At 45.3% G+C, this 26,970-nt stretch overlaps 1 protein-coding gene across 8 annotated transcripts in view; it reads left to right on the plus strand.

The window, feature by feature from the left end:
• Positions 1 to 12,259, plus strand: part of LOC130296323 (keratin, type I cytoskeletal 17-like) — a 100,410-nt gene extending 88,151 nt beyond the window's left edge. For 6 of the 8 annotated variants that reach the window (XM_056547732.1, XM_056547734.1, XM_056547729.1 and 3 more), the window contains 7 exons: positions 5,930 to 6,012; positions 7,327 to 7,483; positions 7,576 to 7,737; positions 7,840 to 7,965; positions 9,165 to 9,385; positions 10,989 to 11,005; positions 11,894 to 12,259. In XM_056547732.1, the coding sequence (XP_056403707.1) occupies positions 5,945 to 6,012; positions 7,327 to 7,483; positions 7,576 to 7,737; positions 7,840 to 7,965; positions 9,165 to 9,385; positions 10,989 to 11,005; positions 11,894 to 11,991 (849 nt within the window). In that variant the 5' untranslated portion in view covers positions 5,930 to 5,944 and the 3' untranslated portion in view covers positions 11,992 to 12,259. Of the gene's footprint in view, positions 1 to 4,036; positions 4,718 to 5,929; positions 6,013 to 7,326; positions 7,484 to 7,575; positions 7,738 to 7,839; positions 7,966 to 9,164; positions 9,386 to 10,988; positions 11,006 to 11,893 lie in introns of those variants that run through there. The other 2 variants (XM_056547726.1, XM_056547727.1) reach the window with 2 other exon arrangements.
• The last annotated feature ends 14,711 nt before the right edge of the window (positions 12,260 to 26,970 follow it).

Genomic DNA, 26,970 nt, shown 5'->3' on the forward strand with positions numbered 1-26,970 from the left:
GAGTAGACAACAAGAGAGGGGGGTCTGGATGATGACAGAGGGGATGAGGGGGGTCTGGATTATGACAGGGGGATGAGGGGGGTCTGGATGATGACAGGGGGGGTCGGAATGATGACAGGGGGGATGATGACAGTGGGGGTCGGGATGATGACAGGAGAGAGGGGAGATGATGGATAATGACAGTGGGGGGATGTCCCACCATAGGCTTAAGTCAGTCAATACGTTTTCCCATGGTTTTGGGGTGAAATAAGGGTCCGCGGCTTATATTCGGGTCGGTTTATACTCGAGTATATACGGTAATGCAACCTGTTGGGCAATGTATCTGCTTTTCAACTCAAAGTTCAGTGTTTTATTCACACTTGGCAAACAGCAGTCTTTAAATGCATAACAAAGGAAAACGTAACAAAAGTCCAACTGTATTCCTTAGGTGTTTGTTCACACCTGAGTCCATGCCATGCGGCATCAAGCAAGTCTTTTCCAAGCCTCCAGGCAGTCTGCTGACCAGCTTCCAAACTCTCAGGGAAGAACTCCACGCTCAGCTCTCTCTGGCAGTGTGAGCTGCAACTAACAAATCCCCCTCAGCTGGTGAGGCAGCCTAGCTTTAAGGTCAATAAAAGACGGCCTGGATTGTGGGGAATGGCCCCCACCCTACACTTGACCATTCTCAGTAAGAGCCTGGATCGCAGCACAGACACTGAATAAATACCGTCTCTTACTTCATCAAGGCCAGGAGCCCTGGTGAATCATATCGCCCATCAACCACCATGCCTTTCACCTTCTCACATACCCCCCCCCTTGTGCAACAGTGGACTTGTGATAGGGCATCGGCTTTGCCTAGCAAACGACCCGCTCTGTGTTCAACCCTAAACTTGGCCCTGGCATTTTTGTCCTTAGCTTGGCACTTAGCATTCCACTTAAGGGGGGAATGATCCATCACAAGACAAAACTTCCTGCCCGACAGATAATAGTGGAGAGACTCGAGTGCCCACTTAATGGCCAGGCACTCTCTCTCCACTATACTATACCTGGTCTCGGCCGGGGTCAGTTTGCGGCTGAGAAAGACAATGGGATACCCTTCCCCGTTGAATTTCTGGGAGAGTACAGCACCGAGAACTACCTCAGAGGCATCCGTCTGTACCACAAAATCCCTCCTTACGGACTTGCATCCCTTCAGGAGGTTTGTTTAGGGCGCAGCCACCGTAGCAAAATGGGGGATGAATCTCATACAGTAACCCACCATTCCTAGAAATGACTTCCCCTGTCGGTCAGTGACCGGTCGGGGCCAATTCCGGATGGCCTCTATTTTGTTTACCTGGGGTTCGACAACTCTACGCCCAATGACATACCCCAGGTATTCGGTCTCTTCCAACCCTATGGCACATTTTATGGGGTTAGCAGTTAACCTGGCCTTCCTAAGGGAGTCTACCACTGCCTGTACTTTTGGAAGGTGATTTTCCCAGTCTGTACTGTGGATGATGATATCGTCCAGATAAGCTGAGGCATACCGACGATGTGGCCGAAGTACAATATCCATTAGCCTTTGAAACGTAGCGGGAGTGCCATGTAAACCAAAGGGTAACACCTTGTACTGAAATAAACCTTCTGGTGTGACAAAGGCTGTTTTCTTTTTTGCAGCATGCATCAAGGGCACCTGCCAGAACCCTTTTGTGAGGTCCAAAACAGAAAAATACAGAGCCTGTCCTAGCCTTTCAATAAGCTCATCAACTCGGGGCATGGGATAGGCATCAAACTTGGATGCCTCATTAAGTTTGCGGGAATCATTACAGAATCGCAACGTACCGTCTGGCTTGGGTATTAAGACTATGGGACTGGCCCACTCACTCTTTGACTCCTCGATGACATCAAGTTTTAACATCTGCTGTACTTCTTCCGAGATAACTTGTTGCCGCAACTCAGGTACCCGGTATGGTTTCAACCGTACTTTTACCTGAGGTTCAGTGACAATGTCATGGCGGATGACAGAAGTACCTCCAGGAAGATCTGAGAACACATCGGTGTTCCTACTGACGAACTTCCTGGCCTCCTGAGTCTGTGCAGAGGAAAGGCTGTCAGCAATTTTCACTATGGCAACTGCTTCCCTGGCACCAGACTGAGGGACGGGAAACTCCACCCCTAACAAACCTGACCAGGAGCTGTCATCCACACTAGTCTCCCTATCTTTCCAAGGTTTCAACAAGTTTACATCATACACTTGCTCGGGCTTCCTTCACCCGGGCTGATGTACCCTGTACGTCACCTCCCCTAACTTTTCGATCACTTCGTAGGGACCCTGCCACCTAGCCAGAAATTTACTGTCGACCATTGGTTCCAGAACCAAAACCCGATCTCCCGGGTTAAAATTCCGAACCCGAGCCTGTCAATTATAAACTCTGCTCTGAGTTCCTCCATATGTTCCCTAACCAAGGGCAACACTGTTTCCATCCATTACTGCTGAATGACATACTCAACTAAACTTTTGTGTGGTGTGGGCTGTTGTTCCCACGCCTCTTTAGCTATGTCTAACAGACCACGTGGATGTCTGCCGTATAGCAGTTCAAAGGACGAGAACCCAGTTGAAGCCTGGGGCACTTCTCACACTGCGAACATGAGATAGGGCAGCAAAAGATCCCAATTTTTTCCATCTCTAGCCACCACTCGCTTTAACATATTTTTATTGTTTGGTTAAACCTTTCTACCAGGCCATCTGTCTGTGGTTTGTAGCCCCATTATGTGCTGTAACAGCAGCTGGTTGGTCTCCTGTTGATGTTTGTGGGACTCCTGCTGTTGCCTGTTGAACTCCTGCTGTTGCTTGGTGGACTCCTGCTGGGTCTTGTTGGTCTCCCGCTGTTGCAAGTTGGCCTCCATGAGTGCTTTTATAACCGCCTCCATTTTGACGACACTGCTTTGCCTTGACTCTTTGGAGAAAACACTCCCGCTGTACTGTCAGTCACTTGTCGGCAGGATCGTTGCCCCTAGCAACAACTCTAATGGGTTATCCCAGGCTCAGTTCTTAGCAACAGCGTGCTGTAACTCAATCGTTGACCTCATTGCGTTGCCCGCATCCTCCACCAAATGTGATGACTCGCTCTTGCAGATAGGTACGATTGCAATATATAGGCAAGGAAACAGTACTTTTCAACTTAAAGTTCAGTGTTTTATTCACACTTGGCAAACAGGAAACAGTCTTTAAATGAAGAACAAAGGAAAACGTAACAAAAGTCCACCTGTATTCCTTAGGTGTTTGTTCACACCTGAGTCCATGCCATGTGGCATCAAGCAAGTCTTTTCCAAGCCTCCAGGCAGTCTGCTGACCAGCTTCCAAACTCTCAGGGAAGAACTCCACGCTCAGCTCTCTCTGGCAGTGTGAGCTGCAACTAGCAAATCCCCCTCAGCTGGTGAGGCAGCCTAGCTTTAAGGCCAACAAAAGATGGCCTGGATTGTGGGGAATGACCCCCACCCTACACTTGATCATTCCCAGTTAGAGCCGTCCCGGATTGGACTTCCAGCCATACCACGGCCATAGTGTCAGTCTGCATCGCAGCACAGACACTGAATATATACTGTCTCTTACTTTACTAAGGCCAGGAGCCTTGGTGACATATATTGCCCATCAACCACCGTGCCTTTCACCTTCCCACACTGCTGATATTCAACTAAAGGGTTAACAGTATAAAAATATGGAGTCTTGAATTGTTGTCTGCAACAACACCAACTCCAATTTCAGTTTATTTCCTAAACTTTCCAGATTTGGGAGGGGCCACCATATTTCTTACCAGGTTATGGTAACAGAATGTCAAAAGCATAGCCTTGGGGCCGGGAGCCTCCCTGACTCAATGTGAATCAGAGCTTTTGTTTTAGGAACTAACGCCGTACACACATACAATACCTCCTCCTGGATGAGTGAAAGCACTTTGTGTAAGGAGGTTTAAGGGAAGAGGAGAAGGAAGAGGGGGAGGGGGGTGATATGATGAAACGCGCACAGGTAATTCTCCCAGACCAATGAGGTAATGATGAATCCCTCTTGTTGGCACGCAAATCAAAGCTGATGACTCTGCTGCAGGACCGATCCTCATGTGAAAGTCACACCCACATCCTTTTGTATAAAGAGATGGATGGAAACTCTAGATTCCTACATTTACCAACCATCACAGGTAGCACATAGAAAGACAGGTTACACAATTACACCATGTCCACATACAGCATCAGACAGACCACTTCATCCTCAGGATCCTCATCTGGAATGGGATTAGGAGGCCATGGTGGTGGGTCAAGCAGATTATCTGTAGGTAGTTACAGGGCACCCAGCATCCATGGAGGCAGTGGTGGCAAAAATATCTCAATTTCCACCTCTAGGATGGTTTCATCTGGGGCTAGTGGTCATGGAAGTAGTGGTTTTGGAAGTGGGGGTTTTGGAAGTGGCTTCGGTGGTGGATACGGTGGCCTAGCAAGTGGTATGGGTGGTGGCTATTCATCTAACTACTCTTTTGGCTATGGAGGTGGACATGGTAGCGGAGAGGGTCTTTTAGCAGGAGGTGAAAAGGAGACTATGCAAAACCTGAATGACCGTCTGGCCTCATACTTGGACAAAGTACGCTCCCTGGAGAAGTCCAATTCTGAGTTGGAGATTAAGATTCGTGAATGGTATGAGAAACAAGCACCAAAACCAGACCGTGACTACAGCCAATATTACAAAATCATTGAAGATCTTCGCAACAAGGTAAGTAAAACTTCTGTTAGATGTGTGAATGCATTTGAAATATATTCATCTGGAGTCTTCTAGAATGACTTGTATCCATACATGAAAGATGGTTTTGTCTGTATGAATATCCATCTATTCTTGGAATATCAGATGGAATCCCAATACATCTGATGGGTTTTATATATATATATATATATATATATATATATATATATATATACACCCAACAATAACTATTACTGGCTCTATGTTAGTACGGTCGAAAAAAGACATATGTCCATCAAGTACTGTAGCAGACAGAAGACTTCTCCTTTACGGTGCCATCACCAGGTTCTTTCTGATTGTGTAACATATCACATTGCACAACTATCTTCCCGTACCATTTGCCAATCATTACCACATATCAATGACGTCACCAATAAGATGCATGTATGACTACGAGTTAAACACCAGTGATACCTAGTCATTCATTTAATTCATATTAAATTATACTGAGAGCTGGTGTCAGGTTGAAATGAAGGTTTCATTGAGATAACTTTATTCAGACCTGCAGTTTCACAACAATGACATCACTATGGCGCCAATTTATTCTGTAGAACCTTATAGAAATGATCACTCATCAGTTTTTTTTTCCTCCTATGGGATTCATGACATAGTTTCATATGAACAATTTCATACAAAGCCAACTTTTTTAGTATCTGAAGAAATTCACATAGGACGATGATACAAACTTGGACCTTTTGTCTGTAGGATAATAGATGAAGGGCTTTGGCCTCCTCGAATTGGCCTTTGACTCTGCACAATGTTCCCATAGTGTAATGGATATACCACACAGGTGCCAAATATGACACCTTCTACTAAATAATATTCTATTGTTAAAGAATTTTCACATGAATCTATATTAACACATTCTTTTCTTTGACTTTTGCTTCACGTTTCATTAGCAAATTATTAATCTTGAGTAACACAAAAGAGGTCTCGAATGTCCTCCGACCTAGTATGATAGACCTGTACGAAAACATTATATGGGCCCTGTGCTCCCCCAATAGATTGAGCCATCATGTCCATAAGCTTAGTCCATAACAAACTATCTACTAGACGGTATAAAGTTGCTTTTTCAGGTGGTAGTAGGCCCCCTAACCTAATGGGCCCCTGTTACCATGTTGGTCCCTGTTTTAATGTTGTAACTTCTTGTAGATCATAACTAGAATATATTTTTTGACCTCTTAGATCCTGACTGCCACCATGGACAATGCCAGCATTCTGCTGCAGATTGATAACGCCAAGTTGGCCGCTGATGACTTCAGAACCAAGTAAGATGTGCTTCTTGGCTGTAACATGTGACATGGGTATACAGTATAAGAAATGTTACTTTCTGGTCAATTTTACCTCTTCGTCACCATAAGACCCATCAAGAATCATAACTCATCATCACAAGGACAATAACTTTATATTTCAATGAAAATTATTTAAAAATTGGTTGTTAAGATAAAGCATTTTTATGCACCCTATTAAGTAATTCAGAATTAATTGAGGATGGTCCTCTGTTCAGGTTCCTCCTCTGAGTGTAGAGCAGGAAGAAAGAGCGTCTCTCACTCTGGAGGACCTGTTCTGCCTTGCAGACAATATACAGACAATACATTGACTTAAAGGGGTACTCCGCCCCTAGACATCTTATCCCCTATCCAAAGAATAGGGGATAAAATGTCTGATTTTGGGGGTCCCGCCGCTGGGGACCCCCGCGATCTCCCTACTGAACCTGGTGTTCGTTTAGAGCGTCAGGTGCAGTGTCGGAGGCTCGTGATGTCACGGCCACGCCCCCTCAATGCAAGTCTATGGGAGGGGGACGTAGCGGCTGTCACGCCCTCTCCCATGGACTTGCATTGAGGGGGCGTGGTCGTGGCATCACGAACGTGGCGTGACCGCGACGTCACAAGCCTCCGCCCTGCATCACCAGTCATCCATACTCCGTGCACCGGATATCTGGGGTGCCGCAGCTGAGATCGCAGGGGTCCCTAGTGGCGGGACCCTCGCGATCAGACATCTTATCCCCTTTAGGAGAGTACCCCTTTAAATGGGAATTGTGTAATGATTAATTTCAACTGTGGGGATGCTGCAGTTAAATTTAAAGGGGAACTCCAGTGGAAACAAGTAGAAAACAAATGTTTTCAAATCAACTGGTGCCTGAAAGTTAAACAGATTTGTAAATTACTTCTATTAAAAAATCTTAATCCTTCCAGTACTTATCAGCTGCTGTATGCTCCAGAGGAAGTTGTGTTGCTCTTTTCTGTCTGACCACAGTGCTCTCTGCTGACACCTCTGTCCATGTCAGGAACTGTCCAGATTAGAATAATATCCCTATAGAAAACCTCTTCTGCTCTGGACAGTTCCTGACATGGACAGAGGTGTCAGTAGAGAGCACTGTAGTCAGGCTGGAAAGAGCTTCACAAATTCCTCTGTAGTATACAGCAGCTGATAAGTACTAGAAGGCTTAAGATTTTTTTTCATTGTCAAGGGACCCTTCTAAGAAATAAAAAATCATCTAAAGTAGACAGCCCCTTTAAGCCATATATCTGTAGTATGCTTTCTTCAGAAAACGTATTATACTTTTATTTGCCTCTTTTCAGGTATGAAACCGAACTGTCCATGCGTATGAATGTTGAGGGTGACATCAACGGACTACGCAGGGTCCTGGATGAACTGACCCTCACCAGATCAGATCTGGAGATCCAGATTGAGAGCTTGAAGGAAGAGTTGGCCTACCTGAAGAAGAACCATGAGGAGGTAAGGCTGGTCATCTTGTAGAGCAGGAGATAACATTTTATTCAGGATTAAATCAAAACGATAAAGATCAAAACACATATTTGGTTGCTTAGGAAATGAATTCTTTCCGTGGACAAATTGGTGGCCAAGTGAATGTAGAGATGGATGCTGCCCCGGCTGTTGACCTATCTAAGATTATCGCTGACATGAGAGAACAATATGAAGCCATGGCTGAGAAGAACCGTAAGGAAGTTGAGGCCTGGTACTTCAAGCAGGTGAGCAAAAACAAAAAGTTATTTCACGATGTTCCTAAAAAATAGTAGTGTTATAAAAAACCATAACCATCCGTCATTCAATATCCCATTTTTGTGTCACAGACAGAGGAACTGAGCAGAGAAGTTGCAAGTCACAGTGAACAGATCCAGTCCAGCAAAACCGAAATAACCGACCTTAAACGCACCCTCCAAAGCCTAGAGATCGAACTTCAGACACAACTGAGCATGGTGAGATCCGCTTCCTTATTCATGAGATCTGCTACCAATGACATTTACTAGCAGGGCCGGTAAGCAAAATAGGCAGCCGCCTAGAGCGAACACTTGACGGGGGCGCCACTCTGCCCACAGCAATAAAATTAGCCAGCATTCGAAGCACCCGCCCATCCAGTTAAACCCCGCCCCCCCAGTAGTAAGTTGTTTACATGAGGAGGAGGTTTGTTTCAGTGTGTCACCCCAGTAGTAAGGAGATTACATGAGGAGGGGGTTTGTTACAGTGTGTCACCCCAATAATAAGGAGATTACATGAGGAGGTTTGTTACAGTGTGTCACCCCAGTAGTAAGGAGATTACATGAGGAGGAGGTTTGTTACAGTGTGTCACACCAGTAGTAAGGTGTTTACACGAGGAGGAGGTTTGTTAAAGTGTCTCACCCCAGTAGTAAGGTGTTTACATGAGGAGGAGGTTTGTTTCAGTGTGTCCCCCCAGTAATAAGGAGATTACATGAGGAAGAGGTTTGTTACAGTGTGTCACCCCAGTAGTAAGGAGATTACATGAGGAGGAGGTTTGTTACAGTGTGTCCCCCCAGTAGTAAGGTGATTACATGAGGAGGAGGTTTATTACAGTGTGTCACCCCAGTAGTAAGGTGTTTACATGAGGAGGAGGTTTGTTTCAGTGTGTCCCCCCAGTAATAAGCAGATTACATGAGGAAGAGGTTTGTTACAGTGTGTCACCCCAGTAGTAAGGAGATTACATGAGGAGGAGGTTTGTTACAGTGTGTCCCCCCAGTAGTAAGGAGATTACATGAGGAGGAGGTTTATTACAGTGTGTCACCCCAGTAGTAAGGAGATTACATGAGGAGGAGGTTTGTTACAGTGTGTCACCCCAGTAGTAAGGAGATTACATGAGGAGGAGGTTTGTTACAGTGTGTCACCCCAGTAGTAAGGAGATTACATGAGGAGGAGGTTTGTTACAGTGTGTCACCCCAGTAGTAAGGAGATTACATGAGGAGGAGGTTTGTTACAGTGTGTCACCCCTGTAGTAAGGAGATTACATGAGGAGGAGATTTGTTACAGTGTGTTACCCCAGAAGTAAGGTGGGGAGTGTCAAAGGGCAGAGCCAATGTGCGGGGTCAAGGGGCGGCAAAATCAGCTTTTGTCTAGGGTGAAAGGCCTATTTACTAAATATCCTAATCACTTCTCTCTACCATAGAAAGCGGCACTGGAAGGCACCTTGGCGGAGACAGAAGGACGCTACTGCATGCAGCTCTCTCAGCTCCAGGAGCTCATCGGCAGTGTGGAAGCTCAGCTCGGAGAGTTACGCTCAGATATGGAACGCCAGAGCTACGAGTACAAAATCCTCATGGACGTGAAGACCCGTCTGGAACAAGAAATCGCAACCTACAGACGTCTCCTGGATGGTGAAGATGCCAGGTAAGTGAAAATGTAACCATATGAGGGGAGATTTATCAAAACCTGTGAAGAGTAAACGTTGTCCAGTTGCCCATAGCAACCAATCAGATCGCTTCTTTCATTTCTCAGAGGCCTTTTCAAAAATGAAAGAAGCGATCTGATTGGTTGCTATTGGCAACTCAGAAACTTTTCCTCTGGACAGGTTTTGTTAAATCTCCCCCATGGACCGTAAAAGAGACTGGTGATAACATCAGTATAATGTGGGATCCCATGATGAAATTCCAATGGTTCCAAAGCCTTTTTCGGTTCGTTACCTCTATAGGCTCCTTGGCTGATCATTGGCAGCTGTCGCCATTACTTATTTACTATTCATTTTATGTAGAGGTGGGATTATTAGGTCCCCCCTGACAGGGCTCATGGTATGATTTCTGAGCACTGAAAAAATAGTCAGGGAACTATGTCAAGAATACATCACTCTCTCAGAAATGTGGGTGCTGAAGTAGGAGTCCCAATCCGTAATAGTATGTGAGAGAAGACTTAGCACACCAAACTTAAAGGGGTACTCCGGTGGAAAACATTATAATTTTTTTTTAAATCAACTGGTGCCAGAAAGTTAAACAGATTTGTAAATTACTTCTATTTAAAAAAATCTTAATCCTTCCAGTACTTATCAGTTACTGTATGCTCCACAGGAAGATCTTTTGTTTTTAAGTTTATTTTCTGTCTGACCACAGTGCTCTCTGCTGACACGTCTGTCCATGTCAGGAACTGTCCCCATAGCAAACCTCTCCTGCTCTGGACAGTTCCTGACATGGACAGAGGTGTCAGCAGAGAGCACTGTGGTTAGACAGAAAAAAAAAAAAGAAAATAACTTCCTGTGGAGCATACAGCATCATTGTCACTAGTCCGGGGCCAGCCCCCAGCGGAGAAGAGGGCCTCTCGGTAAAGATGGATGGCCCGAACCGGCTCAACCTCCCCACTGGAAGTCGGACGGTCCCTGCAGCAACATTGGTTGGCTGCTAGGGAAGGACCGACAGAGCTGAAACTGGGGAGGTGAGTGGAGAACAAGAGAGGGGGGGTCTGGGTGATGACAGGGGGGGTCTGGATAATTATAGGGTCGGCAAGGGGGATCTGTATGATGGGGGGATGAGGGGGGTCTGGATGATGACAGGAGGGATGAGGGGGAGGGGTCTGGATGATGACAGTGGGAGTCGGGATGATGACAGAGGAGGGCGGCATGATGACGGGGGGGGGGGGGGGGGGGGAATGATGTGTTTCCCACCCTAGGCTTATATTCGAGTCAATAGGTTTTCCAGGGTTTTTAGGGTGAAATTAGGGGCCTCGGCTTATATTAGGTTCAGCTAATACTCAAGTATATACGGTAAGTTTGGTGTGCTAAGTCTTCTCTCACATACTAGTCAGGGAACTTGTTCATCACTTACTTGATCTAATGCCTAAGTCAACATTCTCTTTTGAGGGTACATACTTTCCTCAGACTTGAATCATCCCATTGTTACGTATGGAAACCCTTCAGGCCTTGTTATGTGCTGCCAATCTGACATGGTGCAAAATACAGAGGTTCACTATTCATTCTCTCTTTTTTCTTTTTTTTTTTTAACAACAGCTTTTCATACAAAGAATGTAAGTACATTGTATTCTCTTTTTTTTTTTTATTAAAATTTTATTAATTCGGGTTTAAACATAGAATGGTATTTGACTATTGTATCCAAAAATGGGCACTTTTTGCAAATAACAGAGGCCTTAACCATAAATGTGCTTTAAAGAGTTACCATACCTTTCAGTAGGATACATTCTATCATAATTATTATACATATTATATATTAATAAATATTATTATGTATTTTATTATATATTATTCTATTATGTTGCTTGGCACAATTCATGGTGAAAAAAAAAATACATGAATCCACTGCATAGCTATTTCTCATAATGCATGTATAATACGCACAAGGACATACAAAAACAGTGCATAAGTAGGTGTGTGTTTGGGCACATTTTAAAACCGACTTATTTAGATGACTGTCTAAGATTGATTAAAGGGGTACTCCACTGTAAAACATTTTTTTTTTCAAATCAACTGGTGCCAAAAAGTTAAACAGTTTTGTAAATGACTTCTATTTAAAAATCTTAATCCTTCCAGTACTTACCTGCTGTATGCTCCACAGGAAGTTCTTCTCCTTTCTGTCTGACCACAGTGCTCTCTGCTGACACCATCTGTCCATGTCAGGAACTGTCCAGAGTAGGAGCAAATCCCCATAGCAAACCTCTCCTGCTCTGGACAGTTCCTGACATGGACAGAGGTGTCAGTAGAGAGCACTGTGGTCAGACAGAAAGGAGAAGAACTTCCTGTGGAGCATACAGCAGGTAAGTACTGGAAGGATTAAGATTTTTAAATAGAAGTAATTAACAAAAAAAAATTACGGTAAATAAAATGTTTTCCAGTGGAGTACCCCTTTAAAGCAAATTTTATTCCCAATTTTTCACTAACACATCTTTCCACAATTACAGCCCCTCAAACCGTCCGTCAAATCCGCACCATTATTGAGGATAGCGTTGACGGAAGGGTGGTGTCGTCGCGGGAGAAGGTCCATCAGTCCTCATACTAATCTAAACCTGTCTCCAAACTCAGCACAGATATCCCAGTGATCCAGATGGAGTATGTCTAACATAAAATGAGGTTCTGCAGCAGGTGGAGGACCATAGGCTGCACATGCCGACCTTGCAAAAAGCATCACGAGTATCATATGCTGAGTTGATTGACAGAGTTTCTGATGCCAAATGTAGCGCCTGTATTAGCGTAACCAGATGATAATTCTCCTTGTGCTACCTTTCGAGGCCTCTATATTTTCTATATCTAATAAATTCAGCTTTTTCATGCACTTTTACCTTGTCTGTTTGTTATATTTATTCTAATTTATGGTTACGTTGAAAGTACATACATAGTTACTACGGCTGAAAAAAGAAACATGTCCATTAAGTCTTCTTATATTCAACCTTAAAGGGGTACTCCGCCCCTAGACATTTTATCCCCTATCCAAAGGAACCCCGCAATCTTGGCTGCGGCACCCCAGACATCCGGTGTGCGGAGAGAACTTCGCTCCCTGCAGCATGACTGGCAATGCGGGGTGGAGGCTCGTGATGTCATGGCCATGCCCTCTCAATGCAAGTCTATGGGAGGGGGCGTGACGGATGTCACGCCCCCTCCCATAGACTTGCATTGAGGGGGCATGGCCGTGATGTCACGAGCTTCCGGCGCTGCACCCGACGCTCTAAACGAACGCTGGGTGCTGCATGGAGATCGGGGGAGCAGACATCTTATCCCCTATCCAAAGGATCAGGGGTAAGATGTCTAGGGGCGGAGTACCCGTTTAAAGGGAATCTGTCAGCTGTATTTCCCGCTAGGAACCATGGTCGAGGACTGCAATGGGATTGGGATCCCGCGGGTCCTACAAAACCCGATATAAAACTTGAAGGAGCGGGCAGTTTTTTGTCTTGAGTGGGCAGGAGTGGGCGGTCACGGGTCCTGCAAAATCCCCCACAGTCCCGCAAACCTCTGAAATGCCACAGAAGGCTGATGAAATGGCACAAGTGGGTAATGAAATGTCCAGGGGGTGATAAGATGGCACAAGTGGATAATGAAATGGCACAGGGGGAGCTATCTGTAAAAGTTGTGAGAAATGTTTGTGGGAGCAGCCGGGATTGGACACACACCTTGTAGGAGTAGGCTGCAATGGTCAGGAGCACGTGGGATTAAGAAAATGGTCCCATGCCGGGCTCTGAGCCACGGACACTGTTGAATAGCTGATGGATAGAACTCTGTACATTAGTCAAGGAGAGGCTGGAAGGTGTAGGCAAACAAGGAGGTGTGCCAGGCTGTGGCACTTGAGCATCTTGGCTCCACCTCCTGGACACATCAGCTCCAAGAAAGATGTAGTTGGCTTTAATACCCTAACAGCTGTTCAGCAGTGTCCGGAAGATTCCCTTTAAAGTGAATGCCCACCCTTGAATTTATTTGTTTGTTGGTTTGGCAGGTTGACTAAAAATGTCAAACAAGTCCACGTGTGACTCCGCAAGGAAGTTTCTGAATTTCCTTGCAGAATCTGCAGCTGCATGCAAATTGTGCGGTTGCGGGAAAGGGGACAGTTGGCTGTCTGAGGCTGCTGGACTCTCCAGAGAGACAGCTTATTGTCATTCCTACTTTTTCCATTCACTGTATACTAAGCCCTTAATGAGTGCCATGTATACTGTGCATGAAACAGCCATGATGCTTTTTCCTTCCTTCCCAGCGATCACATGATTACTGGCTGCCAGGGAGCTGCAAGACCTAATGAAGAATTCTGAAACGCAATGCAAAAAGCCCAGAACGTCTGGTGTTGTGAGAACCTTTCAATGAAGCTGTGCAATCTGCAATTTGCACCACCTGCTTCACTTGCCTCCACATAGATCGGGTCCCGGATCTGACTGTATTTACTAAGTGACGGATTACCAGTTTACAGTAGGAAGACATACATAGGCGATGCGTTTCAAAGGGCCAATAATCCTGGTAACAATGGAAGAGGAAATTCATCGAAATTGTATGTTATGTGCTAGACCTCCATACAAAAAATGGCCAAAAAAATATGTAATGAACTGTCTAAGTCTCTATCATAGCTCCTACAAATTGGAGACTGAGGTGACAAGAGATGACCTTGTACCATCAAGAAAGTAGTTTAACACCAGCCTCCTAAATCCTGCCAGACACAGAGGATTTACGGGAGAGAATATAGAGGCAAGTTCTTTGTTCGGGCTTGAGCGGAACATCAAGTTTCCATTCCAGTTGACAAGATAATTTGATAGTCTAGACAGATGTAAGAATATAAAGGAGACATCCCTGAGAGGCACATATTGCTTTTTTAAAGGCTATATGCTGGGAAGTATAAGAGATAGGAGAAGGGAGATAAGTGCTGTCACCCAAGTATCGTCAGACTTTTTAAGGGTAGGGTCACCTCCATTTGTTTCCCCCCCTCCTGCTGTTCCCCCCGAGCAGTCGCACAGCGATTCACCCTGTGTGACTGCTGGGAGCGGCATATTGCTGTTGCGAGCAGGGGGGAACAGCTGGAGGCACACTAAGGGTCAAGTCACCGGTGGATCCATGTCATGTGACCCTACCCTAACTAGCCCAGGCATGGGTTTCCAGTTGGCATTGTTGATCAAGCGAACGACCCTAAATTTGGAGGCTTTATGCCGTTTCTGAAATAGACCTCTAGACCTGGATGGAAAGATGGATTGCCCAGGATGGGGTACCTTAAAGAAGCACTGTCATTACGAAAAAAACTTTTATATTTTGTAGAACTACTGATAAGGTGAGTTTTTTAACTCCTTAACGGCGCAGGATGTATATTTACGTCCTGTGTCGGCTCCCGGGGTGACCCCGCGTCATATCAGGTCGGTCCCATCGGCCCTCAACGGCTGGGACCCGAGGCTAATATCGGATATTACCGGCTGCGGTGATGCCCGGTATTAACCCTTTAGACGCGACGATAAAAGTTGACCGCTGTGTCTGACGTGAAACTGAAAGCATCCCAGCAGCTCAGTCAGGCTGTTCGGGACTGCCGCGGTGAAATCCCTACTTGCCTCCTGTGTGTTCGATCGCCGAATGACTGCTCCGTGCCTGAGATCCAGGCAGGAGCAGTCGAGCAGCGATAACACTGATCAGTGCCATGTTAATGCAGAAAAATAAAAAAGTTATAGGGGTTATAGGGGTCAGAAAAGGACATTTTTAAACGAATAAATTTTCCTGCATGTAGTTATAATTTTTTCAAAAAGTACGACAAAATGAAACCCATATAAGTAGGGGATCATTTTAACCGTATGGACCTACAGAATAATGATAAGGTGTAATTATTACCGAAAAATGCATAGAAACGGAAGCCCCCAATTAGCTTACAAAATGGCGTTCTTTCTTTAATTTTGTCGCACAATTATTATTTTTCTGTTTCGCCATGGATTTTTGGGTAAAACAACTAATGTCACTGCAAAGTAGAATTGGTGGCGCAAAAAATAAGCCTTAATATGGATTTTTAGGTGGAGAATTGAAAGAGTTATGATTTTTAAAAGGTAACGAAAATGCTAAAACTGAAAAACGCTGAATCCTTAACCCCTTGAGGACGGAGGGTTTTTCAGTTTTTGCATTTTCGTTTTTTCCTCCTTACCTTTTAAAAATCATAACCCTTTAAATTTTCCACCCAAAAATCCATATTATGGCTTATTTTTTGTGTCACCAATTGTACTTTGCAGTTAATCATTTTACCCAAAAATCCACAGATAAACGGGAAAAAAATCATTGTGCGACAAAATCTAAGAAAAAACGCAATTTTGTTACTTTTGGGGGATTCAGTTTCTACGCAGTGCATATTTCGGTAAAAATTTACACCTTATCATTATTCTGTAGGTCCATACAGTTAAAATGATACCCTACTTATATAGTTTTGATTTTGTCGTACTTCTGAAAAAAATCATAACTACATGCACGAAAATTTATACGTTTAAAAATGTCCTTTTCTGACCCCTTCTAACTTTTTTTTATTTTTCCACATAAAGGGCGGTATGATGGCTCATTTTTTGCGCCGTGATCTGAAGTTTTATCGGTACCATTTTTGTTTTGATTGGATTTTTTGATCACTTTTTATTAATTTTTTAATGGTATAAAAAGTGACCAAAAATATGCTTTTTTGGACTTTGGATTTTTTTTTACGTGTACGCCATTGACCGTGCCATTTAATTAATTATATATTTTTATAGTTCGGACATTTACACACGCGGCGATATCACATATGTTTATTTTTATTTACACTGTTTTATTTTTTTGTGGGAAAAGGGGGGCGATTCAAACTTTTATTAGGGAAGGGGTTAAATGATCTTTATTAACTTTTTTAAACTTTTTTTTTGCATTGTTATAGCTCCCATAGGGACCTATAACATTGCACACACTGATCATTGTTATCCCATAGGGACCTATAACACTGCACACACTGATCTTTTACACAGATCACTGGCATGTATTAACACGCCTGTGATCAGTGTTATCGGCGCTTGACTGCTCCTGCCTTGATCTGAGGCACGGAGCATTCATTCGTCGATCGGACACAGAGGAGGCAGGTAAGGGCCCTCCCGGTGTCCTGTAAGCTGTTCGGGACGCCGCGGCTGTTCCGAACAGCACGACTGAGCAGCCGGGTTACTTTCACTTTAGCTTCAGACGCGGCGGTAAGCTTTGATTGCCGCGTCTCAAGAATTAATACAGGGCATCACCGTGATCAGTGATGTCCTGTATTAGCCGCGGGTCCCGACCGTTGACGGGTGACCCTGCGGCATATCGCGGGAGCCGGCAGAGGACGTAAATATACGTCCTTCGTCCTTAAGGGGTTAAATATGCATTTATTTTCAATTTTAGTAAAGAACGAAAATAGCCGCCACTAGCGGTCATCTATCTTTATGCCAACAGACTACTCTGTATTTTGCAGCATACTGAATATCTGAATAAAGTGTTGGTATTCAGTGTAGGAGATCACCACTGCACCACTGCAGCCTTCAGCTGTTCCTAAACTACAACTCCTATGATGGGAGTTGTAGTTTTGCAACAGCTGGGGGTACAATCTTTGTAAAACTCTGTGTTAGAGCTGTGTATTATGCGGCTGAGTGCCTTCAACTACAGACAAATGATGTGTGGGCATGCTGGGAGTTGTAGTTTTGCCACAGCTAAAGGCAACACTGCTCTAACACAGTGCTTTACAAACACTGCAGCTCCAGCTCTTGTAAAACTACAACTCCCAGCATGCTTGAACAGCCAAAGCTTTCTATGACTCCTGAATGACAAAGAAGCTGATCGGACATTCAGGAGTCTGTGAAAGCTGGAGGACACACATAGTGACAGCTATGTTGAATAGCATCCAGCTTTACTAGGAACAGATTGAAAATGTATTCATAAAAACTACTGTGCAGTGATTTGCAGACTGCCAGGCTGCTCCCAGACTCAGAGCAGATGAGTCATTACAGTGAGGGAGAGAGATGGACACACCCCCTCCACAAGGCAAGAAGACAAAGCAAGTGAGCAACATATAAATGGTATTTAGGGATAGATAGGTCCTAAACACATAATAATTACATGTACATGATCAGGATTAGGACATTATTTTGTGACTGGCAATAGTAACGGGAGAAACAGAGCATGCACTATTTCTTCCGTTCATTCTCCCATCACAAAATAACGTCCGTTATTAATAATGGGCCATGACGGGTTAAAACAGATAATGTAAAAATCCTATAGACTATAATTGGAACATCAAACGGATCTTTAAAACGGATACATTTTATAGTGTGAAAGCAGCCCAAAAAAAAGCCGTTAAAATGTAACATTGAAGTCTATGGGAAACGGATGTTAAAAAAAAAACATCTGTGGTAGCCCTGGGGGGTGTAGGGTAGTTGGGATGTTGTAGTAGATAAGGGGTTAATGTTAACCCTAGAGTTCGTGATGCCAGGCTGAGGGGTAGTATGCTGAGGTAATTCTCCGGCCTATCGCCGCCCTTCCCAGAAACGATAGGTGCATGTAATAAAATGACTGAAGGTCCACAAGGTACTTGAACTTGAACTTGTTACTTAAGTGCTTGCGGTACATCCAGTGAACAATGACAGTCTCAGGAATACAGTCTTTATATAGCTCAATGACTGACTGTTACGCCGAGCGCTCCGGGTCCCCGCTCCTCCCCGGAGCGCTCACGGCGTCTCTCTCCCTGCAGCGCCCCGGTCAGTCCCGCTGACCGGGAGCGCTGCACTGTCATGGCCGTTGGGGATGCGATTTGCACAGCGGGACGCGCCCGCTCGCGAGTCGCATCCCAGGTCGCTTACCTGTCCCGGTCCCCGGCTGTCATGCTCTGGCGCGCGCGGCTCCGCTCTCTAGGGCGCGCGCGCGCCAGCTCTCTAGATTTAAAGGGCCAGTGCACCAATGATGGTGCCTGGCCCAATCTTCCCAATTAGCTTGATTAGTTTCCACCTGTGCACTCCCTACTTATACCTCACTTCCCCTGCACTCCCTTGCCGGATCTTGTTGCCCTTGTGCCTAGTGAAAGCGTTCCCTTGTGTGTTCCTAGCCTGTGTTCCAGACCTCCTGCCGTTGCCCCTGACTACGATCCTTGCTGCCTGCCCTGACCTTCTGCTACGTCCGACTTTGCTCTTGCCTTATCCCTTGTACCATGCCTATCTCAGCAGTCAGAGAGGTTGAGCCGTTGCCGGTGGATACGACCTGGTTGCTACCGCCGCTGCAAGACCATCCCGCTTTGCGGCGGGCTCTGGTGAAAACCAGTAGCTACTTAGAACCGGTCCACCGACACGGTCCTCGCCAAACCCTCTCTGACACAGAGGATCCACCTCCAGCCTGCCGACCCGTGACAGTAGATCCGGCCATGGATTCCGCTGAGGTGCCGCTGTCAAGTCTTGCCGACATTTCCATGGTGATCGCCCAGCAATCCCTAAAGATCACCCAACGAAATCACCAGCTGGCATACTTGACCACCGTGACACAGCAACTTCAGTCACAGATACAGCAGCTGCTGCCGCAGATACAGCAACTTCAGTCTCAGACACAGCAGCTGCAACAGCAACAACCATCTCCTCCGCCGGCTCCTGCAACTCCTACGCAGCGACCGGCCGCTCCTAACCCCTGCTTGTCCCTGCCGGACAAATTTGATGGGGACTCTAGACTCTGCCGTGGTCTCCTGCCTGGGAAGACCCTGCCATGTGCCACACCGCCCGGAGCACCTCTCTTACAGTATCCATTGCAATCCACCCCTGTGCCTCCCGCCGAGGAGGCTATGCAAGTGGATCGGTCCCGCCTGACCCCTGAAGAGAGGACTCGCCGCAGGAAGAAAGAAGATTTACTTCTATACTGCACTGTGCGTTACCGCGCAGAACCCCTGCTCTTCAGCATGGAACTTTTTGTTTGGCCCAAATGCTCCTCTGAAGTCCTCCTCGGTCTGCCATGGCTCCAACCCCCATCTTCTGCCCTTGTCTGGACCACCGGGGAGATCGGGAGCTGGGGTGCTTCTTGCCACAGGAAGTGCCTCACGTCTGCTCCCAGTCCCGTCAGTCAAGCCTCTGTGTCTCCCCCTTTACCTGGCCTCCCCAAGGCCTGTCTGGACTATGCTGTGTCTCCTCCTCACGGCTCCCGTCCTGTTGACACTCTGCCCCGTGCCGGGCTTGACCCTCTTCCCTCCCTCCCCACCCCCACGCCTTCTTGTGTGCCCGCTGTTGATGTGGTTTCCCGGGGCTTCGCCACCATCTGGAAAAAGACTCTGAAATTCCTCATGCTGGCCTCATCCCGGGTGAAGAAGCTTGCCGGAAAAAAGAGAAGAGCTCCTCCTGTTTTTGTGTGGCTCTCCGCCAAGTATTTCGGCTTCCGTGTCCCCAGTTTTTATCTCGGACCACGTTATCTTGGACCCTTTGTAGTCGAGTGCTCAGAGGAGAGATCTTGGGAACCTGAGGACAACATCCTGGACAAAAGTCTTGTCCTCAGGTTCTCAGGCTCCAAGAAGAGGGGGAGACCCAAGGGGGGGGGTACTGTTACGCCGAGCGCTCCGGGTCCCCGCTCCTCCCCGGAGCGCTCACGGCGTCTCTCTCCCTGCAGCACCCCGGTCAGTCCCGCTGACCGGGAGCGCTGCACTGTCATGGCCGCTGGGGATGCGATTCGCACAGCGGGACGCGCCCGCTCGCGAGTCGCATCCCAGGTCACTTACCTGTCCCGGTCCCCGGCTGTCATGCTCTGGCGCGCGCGGCTCCGCTCTCTAGGGCGCGCGCGCGCCAGCTCTCTAGATTTAAAGGGCCAGTGCACCAATGATGGTGCCTGGCCCAATCTTCCCAATTAGCTTGATTAGTTTCCACCTGTGCACTCCCTACTTATACCTCACTTCCCCTGCACTCCCTTGCCGGATCTTGTTGCCCTTGTGCCTAGTGAAAGCGTTCCCTTGTGTGTTCCTAGCCTGTGTTCCAGACCTCCTGCCGTTGCCCCTGACTACGATCCTTGCTGCCTGCCCTGACCTTCTGCTACGTCCGACCTTGCTCTTGCCTTATCCCTTGTACCATGCCTATCTCAGCAGTCAGAGAGGTTGAGCCGTTGCCGGTGGATACGACCTGGTTGCTACCGCCGCTGCAAGACCATCCCGCTTTGCGGCGGGCTCTGGTGAAAACCAGTAGCTACTTAGAACCGGTCCACCGACACGGTCCTCGCCAAACCCTCTCTGACACAGAGGATCCACCTCCAGCCTGCCGACCCGTGACACTGACAGCTGTTGCGGACCTTGAAATAGACTAAAGTCTCTGAATTTAGGGTAATTATTGCAGATCCGTCCGGATTTAGGGGATAGATAAGGTCCGGTGATCTTGCAGAGTGCGTGGGGATTGATACACTCAGAATTTAGAAGTTATCGGCCGTCGCCGCAAGGTTCAGGCCTAGACTCACTGATCTCAGCAGCGCAGATGCTTCTTGCTTGCTTGCACAGGAACAAGAGAGCGAGAACATGGCCGCCGCTCCCTTATATGGGCAGGGGGCGGGGCTAATCTGATTGGTCCGAACACCCGTCACTCACCGTTACACAGTGTGATGGGATTAACTACGTCACAAGGACCTCCAAAGGTCCTCAAGCAGAAATACCATAGAGTTCACCTGACCACGTGACCCGCAGGTCCTGCTACGCTATGGACAGGCAATTAACCATTTATTTACATTTATACAATCTTACACATACAAATCCTAAATGGCTACAGGATAAGCACTACAGGGATGAGAGGTGATAAGGGGTTAATGTTAACCCTAGAGTTCGTGACGCCAGGCTGAGGGCTAGTATGCTGAGGTAATTCTCCGGCCTATCGCCGCCCTTCCCTGAAACGATAGGTGCATGTAATAAAATGACTGAAGGTCCACAAGGTACTTGAACTTGGGTAACTTTACTTAAGTGCTTACGGTACATCCAGTGAACAATGACAGTCTCAGGAATACAGTCTTTATATAGCTCAATGACTGACAGCAGTTGCGGACCTTGAAATAGACTAAAGTCTCTGAATTTAGGATAATTATTGCAGATCTGTCCGGATTTAGGGGGTTAGATAAGGTCCTGTGATCTTGCAGAGTGCGTGGTGATTGATACACTCAGAATTTAGAAGTTATCGGCCGTCGCCGCAAGGTTCAGGCCTAGACTCACTGATCTCAGCAGCGCAGATGCTTCTTGCTTGCTTGCACAGGAACAGAGAGAGCGAGAACCTGGCCGCCGCTCCCTTATATGGGCAGGGGGCGGGGCTAATCTTATTGGTCCGAACACCCGTCACTCACCGTTACACAGTGTGATGGGGTTAACTACGTCACAAGGACCTCCAAAGGTCCTCAAGCAGAAATACCATAGAGTTCACCTGACCACGTGACCCGCAGGTCCTGCTACGCTATGGACAGGCAATTAACTATTTATTTACATTTATACAATCTTACACATACAAATCCTAAATGGCTACAGGATAAGCACTATAGGGATGAGAGGTGACTAGGGGTAGATAAGACAATCGGGACCACGACGTCCTAGGGACTCTGGCTATATAGGATACGGTACCGGGACACCACACATCCGAAAGGCTGGGTTTACATTACGTGTTCCCCCATATGGGAGTGCATACGGCAGGGGAGAGCCAAAAACGTGCGCTCCCATATGCCTTTCTATGCGCACCAGTATGTCATTAATTTCAATGAGCCGACCGCAGTGAAACTTTTGGTCCGGTCGGCTCATTTTTGCCCCGTATGCGCTTTCCCCCCGCACCTAAAACTGTGGTCGACCACGGTTTTAGGTCTGGTTGTAAAAGCACAAAAATGAGCCGACCGGACCGAACGTTTCACTGCGGTCGGCTCATTGAAATGAATTACATACGGGAGCGCATAGAAATGCATATGGGAGCGCAAGTTTTTAGCTCTCCCCTGCCATATGCGCGCCTGTAAGGGGGAAAACCTAATGGGAACCCAGCCTTATCATTCTTTTTTAGGATAAAAACCTGATAAAAAAAAAAAAAACAGATGTAACTGGTGATAACAGATGATAACGGATGAACAACATCAGGTTTTTTAAGAATTTTTTTTTTTTTAAATAACGGATGATGGTTATCAGTTATTATCCGTTATTGCCAGTTATTGCATCCGTTTTTTTTTCATCTGTTATTGTAAAATAATGGAAGTAAAAAAGCAGGATGATACCTGTAGTGTGAAAGGGGCCTTATCCAAATTTCCATTGACCATATGGATGTAATATGTGTGATAAGCAGGGTATGACCACATGGAACCCTCTCAAGATCTAGAGACTAAGGGTATGTTCACAAGGGCATGTTCCATTCTGGTGGTAGGACCGCGCGGCACTGCGCCATTACCATTGACGGCTATGCAGTGCTTGCGGACTTCCGCGCAAAGAATTAACATGTTCCTTCTTTGCGCGGAACAAATTCAGCGGCCGGATTGTCTGCTGCTGAAATTTCTCAGTGTGAATGGGGGACAGTTATCAATGTTTACTTATGTATTCCTTTTTTTAGTTATTTTTTCCTTCCATTTTTTTTTTTTTTTACTTACACGCAACTTTTTATCAACTGGTTGCAGCCTGTTGATAAATTTGTTGCACATAAGCAATTATTATATTTTTCTTTTGCTTTGGTAGTAGCTTTTTCTGCTCCAGGTTTGAGCTGGAGTAAATTTTATTTTATTTTTTTCATGCAATGCAACTTTCGCACTTGACAAATCTCTGACCACTGCAAGTCAAAAATCACTTTTTGCTTTGGCAAGCAAGTTTCTTTTTTATTATTATTATTTTTTGCTTAGGGCACTGCACAATCAAAAAGTCGCAAAAAAAAAGAGTAGTTGCACATGCGAAATTTTTGCAACAATTTAAGCCCAAAAAAAAAAGACTAAATGCTTTCATAAATGTCCCCCAATGGGTCTCGGGGAAGACTCATTTACACTGATGTTTATGCAACTACTAGAAAACTGAAGATGGCACTATTGTGGTCGGAGACCTGGCTTAGTATGACATGTCACTGCTTGTAAGGATGCTGATCAGTGTGAGCTGTCACTTCAGGAGACCACGGTCCTTGTGATTAGGAATCCAGGGGTGCTGGGAACCAGAAAACCCAAAGTCATCTACCAAATATATGCGCTGAAAAAACAGGTACCCGCACTCACTGCTGAGCTGCTGTAGCTAGACTCCTTCAGCTCACGAACGATCCGGTGTCAGACCTGTAGCAGGGCGCTCAGAAGCCTTGCTTCTGAGCGCCCTGCTACAGGTCTGATACTGGATCGTCCATGAGCTGAAGGAGTCTAGCTACAGCAGCTTAGCAGTGAGTGCGGGTACCTGTTTTTTTAGTGTGCATGTCAAGGATGGCCTAAGGTGAGGCATTAAAATGTGAGTGACTGCCGCTATATACTGCTGATTGCCGGCACAAGGAATACACATCAAACAGAATGTTGGTATCATATCTCCTTCTCAGCATACTTGCTAAGCAGCTGCCCCAAAGGAATTACTGTTTAATTACACGGAAGTAAGTTTTTACATTTGACAAAAAAGGGAGGTTTAGTTTTGACGTCAAAATCATCATGTCACATTCTGATTGGTTAGTTGAGCTTTATCTCTGTATATTTTAGCATATTTAAACATTTATTTCTTTCTTGGCCAAAGTTCATTTATATGGCTCTTTTCACTCTGAGACTGGAAAAACCCAGATCTTTGCCCTTCTATCAAATCTGTATCTTCCTCAAATGTTTTGCCTTCGAACGTCTCAGTATGGGCCTCCTGGCGTCATTCCAAGGTTTCTTAGTTGCAAGCAAATAGCAAGCTTTATGGGTTAAGGGTAGTTTAACAAATATCTTTCTCCAGCATCAGCAATGGCATTTTAGTATTAATATATTGATCAGTCATCAGAAACATAAGGGTCATCCTTGTCATGTACACTGATGTTTATGTTCACAGCTCGTAATTCCGATTGCGGAATTCCACGGGAATTACGTAGTGTGAACATACCCTAAGGCTAGGATTCCACTTGGTTTTTTTTCTGGCAGTTTTAGGAAAACTGCCACTACAGTTTTTGGGCCAAAGCCAGAAGTGTATTCAAAAGGAATAGGACATAAAAAAGGAAGGACTTACACTTCTCCTCCCTTATGGATCCACTTCTGACTTTGGCTCAAAAACTGCAGTGGCAGTTTTCCAAAAACTGCCAGAAAAAAAAAACAAGTGGAATCGTAGCCTAATGGTGCACAATGGAGGCCAATAGCTATCTTATGGTCATGTTGCCAATAGATTTCTCCAACCTGCCACAAGCTACATGTGACAAATTCTCACAAATGAGTTTATTGAACTTTACAGATCTTTGGCAAGCCTTGCGCTGGGAAGACAATGTCTGACACTTAATTCATGACAGGATTAGATGGAGACAATTAGTTAGTTGCTTAATAACTCCGATTATTATAGATACACAGATAATGACACGTTGCGATTTGTCCAATAACACTTACCGTATATACAGGTTCTGCCAGCCTTATAAATGATTCACGTAATTACACATGCCAGTGTCATTTTCTCATAAATTCAATTGGTAAATGTACCTGGCAAGAGGTTTGACTTGGCAATGTATATGCCCTGCAACCACTTTGATCAACTGTATCAAATAAAATGCTCAGGTAGAGAACGGCCAAATCAAAGCTCATATTGTAATACCCACTTATTAAGACTATTTATATGAAACTATGGATTTATATGAAACTATGGATTTATATGAAACTATGGATTCCCCAAACCAAGTTATAGTGTATCGTACCAAAATCTCTGCATTTTGACATTTGTAGTGTACAAAACATTAGTAGCTAGAACTTGGATCAATAGTGCATGTTTTTAGGTTAAAGGGGTTCTCCACCATAAGGTGATTTTAGTACGTACCTGGCAGACAGTAATGGACATGCTTAGGAAGGATCTGCGCTTGTCTTGGGGCTAAATGGCTATTTTGTCAGATACCATAACACTGTGGCTAGCTTTTTGTGAACTGGCATCTCCTTTTTGAGTTTTCTTTTTTTGCCTACAAATCCCATAATTCCGTTTTCCTCCCTCCCACACATAAGCCACCCCACCCATTGAAACATAAATGAGCTGCATCCATTCAAAAGACCTGTGGTTTTCAATCAGTGTGCCTAAAGCTGTTGCATTAGTTGCAGATTGATCTCTCTCCCACCAAGTGATCGCTCCACCCATTGAAGCAGACAGGATTCCTGTCATCAGCTGACTAGTGAGGTCAGGTCTCGGCCGCATTGCATCCTGGGAAAAATCTGGGACAACAGTCATTTTGTATGCTGATAAAAATAAATATTGGGGTAAAAATCACATAAGAATTGTGAGAAAACCGTCACACACAGGTACAGACACTATATTATGAACTACACAAACTTTACAGCCCCTGTAGCATAGTCAAACAAAAAAAAAATCCTGGAATACCCCTTTAATACATCTGTGTTATGTTCTCTCGGTATCAATACTGAACCTATAATTTTGCGCCATCCTTTTTGAATCACCCTGTAGGGTACCCTGCAAACTGTACGCAGTAAAAGGACGCAAACTTAAATATTCTCACAAGTGCTTTTTGGAGGTATTTATGAAGCATTTTACCCTGGTTTTCTTGGGTAAATTTATCTCAATACTTTGGCGCAGTGTGTTTTTTGCGACTTTTCCTGCGACTTTTCATTTACCTGTGATTTGGTTTGTTGCTGTGGTAGACAATGTTTTTGGTTGATTTTTTTGCACTGGTCAGGGATTTATGAAAATACTTTGGCATAACCCACCAAAACGGGCGCTAATCACCACCAAATAAAAAAAGCACTTACAAACTTACTGTGAACAGCGTTATTAAAAGCTGCATAATTGTCCCACGGATTAAAAAGTTGCACAAAAAGTCACAGAAAAACACCCTACAGAGTGGAGAACTGATGTAAGAAATGTGATCAGCACCAGATTCATCACATGTCATGCACCATGTGTAAAATTAGGTGCAAATACACAGTTTCCACTACATGAATTAATGGGGTAAAAAGATGTTCACCTACTCCCTTTTTCATAAATACCCCCCCCCCCTTTGTTATATTGGGAGGTATTTATTAATAATGGCGGTGGCATGTGTTTTTTTTTTTTTTTACTCCTTTTTTCATGGCTGGCTTTTTAACTCACTGCACCAAATTTACAAAAAGGCGCAAGTCGGGCTATAAATTTGGTGCAATTTCAGAAATGTCATATGTGTGAATGTGCCCACCTTTCAGTTCCAAGAAGCTTTTTCAGAGGAGATTTTGAATGTCCTTTAATTTAAATTTAATTTTAAATTTTTTCATCAGCTCACAAGGTAAGAAATCAGATGAGGGGAAGGGGGGCGTGTCCCTGCCATGTGGTGGTGGGATGTGATTGGTGCACCTGCTCATGCATTTGCATCCCTAAAAACGTAGTAATTTTATTTTAAAGTAATAATTTGGATAAACATGTAAACAAGTATGGTTTTTAAAAATTATTGTA

The sequence above is a fragment of the Hyla sarda genome, chromosome 12 (genome assembly GCF_029499605.1).
Source record: "Hyla sarda isolate aHylSar1 chromosome 12, aHylSar1.hap1, whole genome shotgun sequence".
In the NCBI taxonomy this organism is placed as follows: domain Eukaryota; kingdom Metazoa; phylum Chordata; class Amphibia; order Anura; family Hylidae; genus Hyla; species Hyla sarda.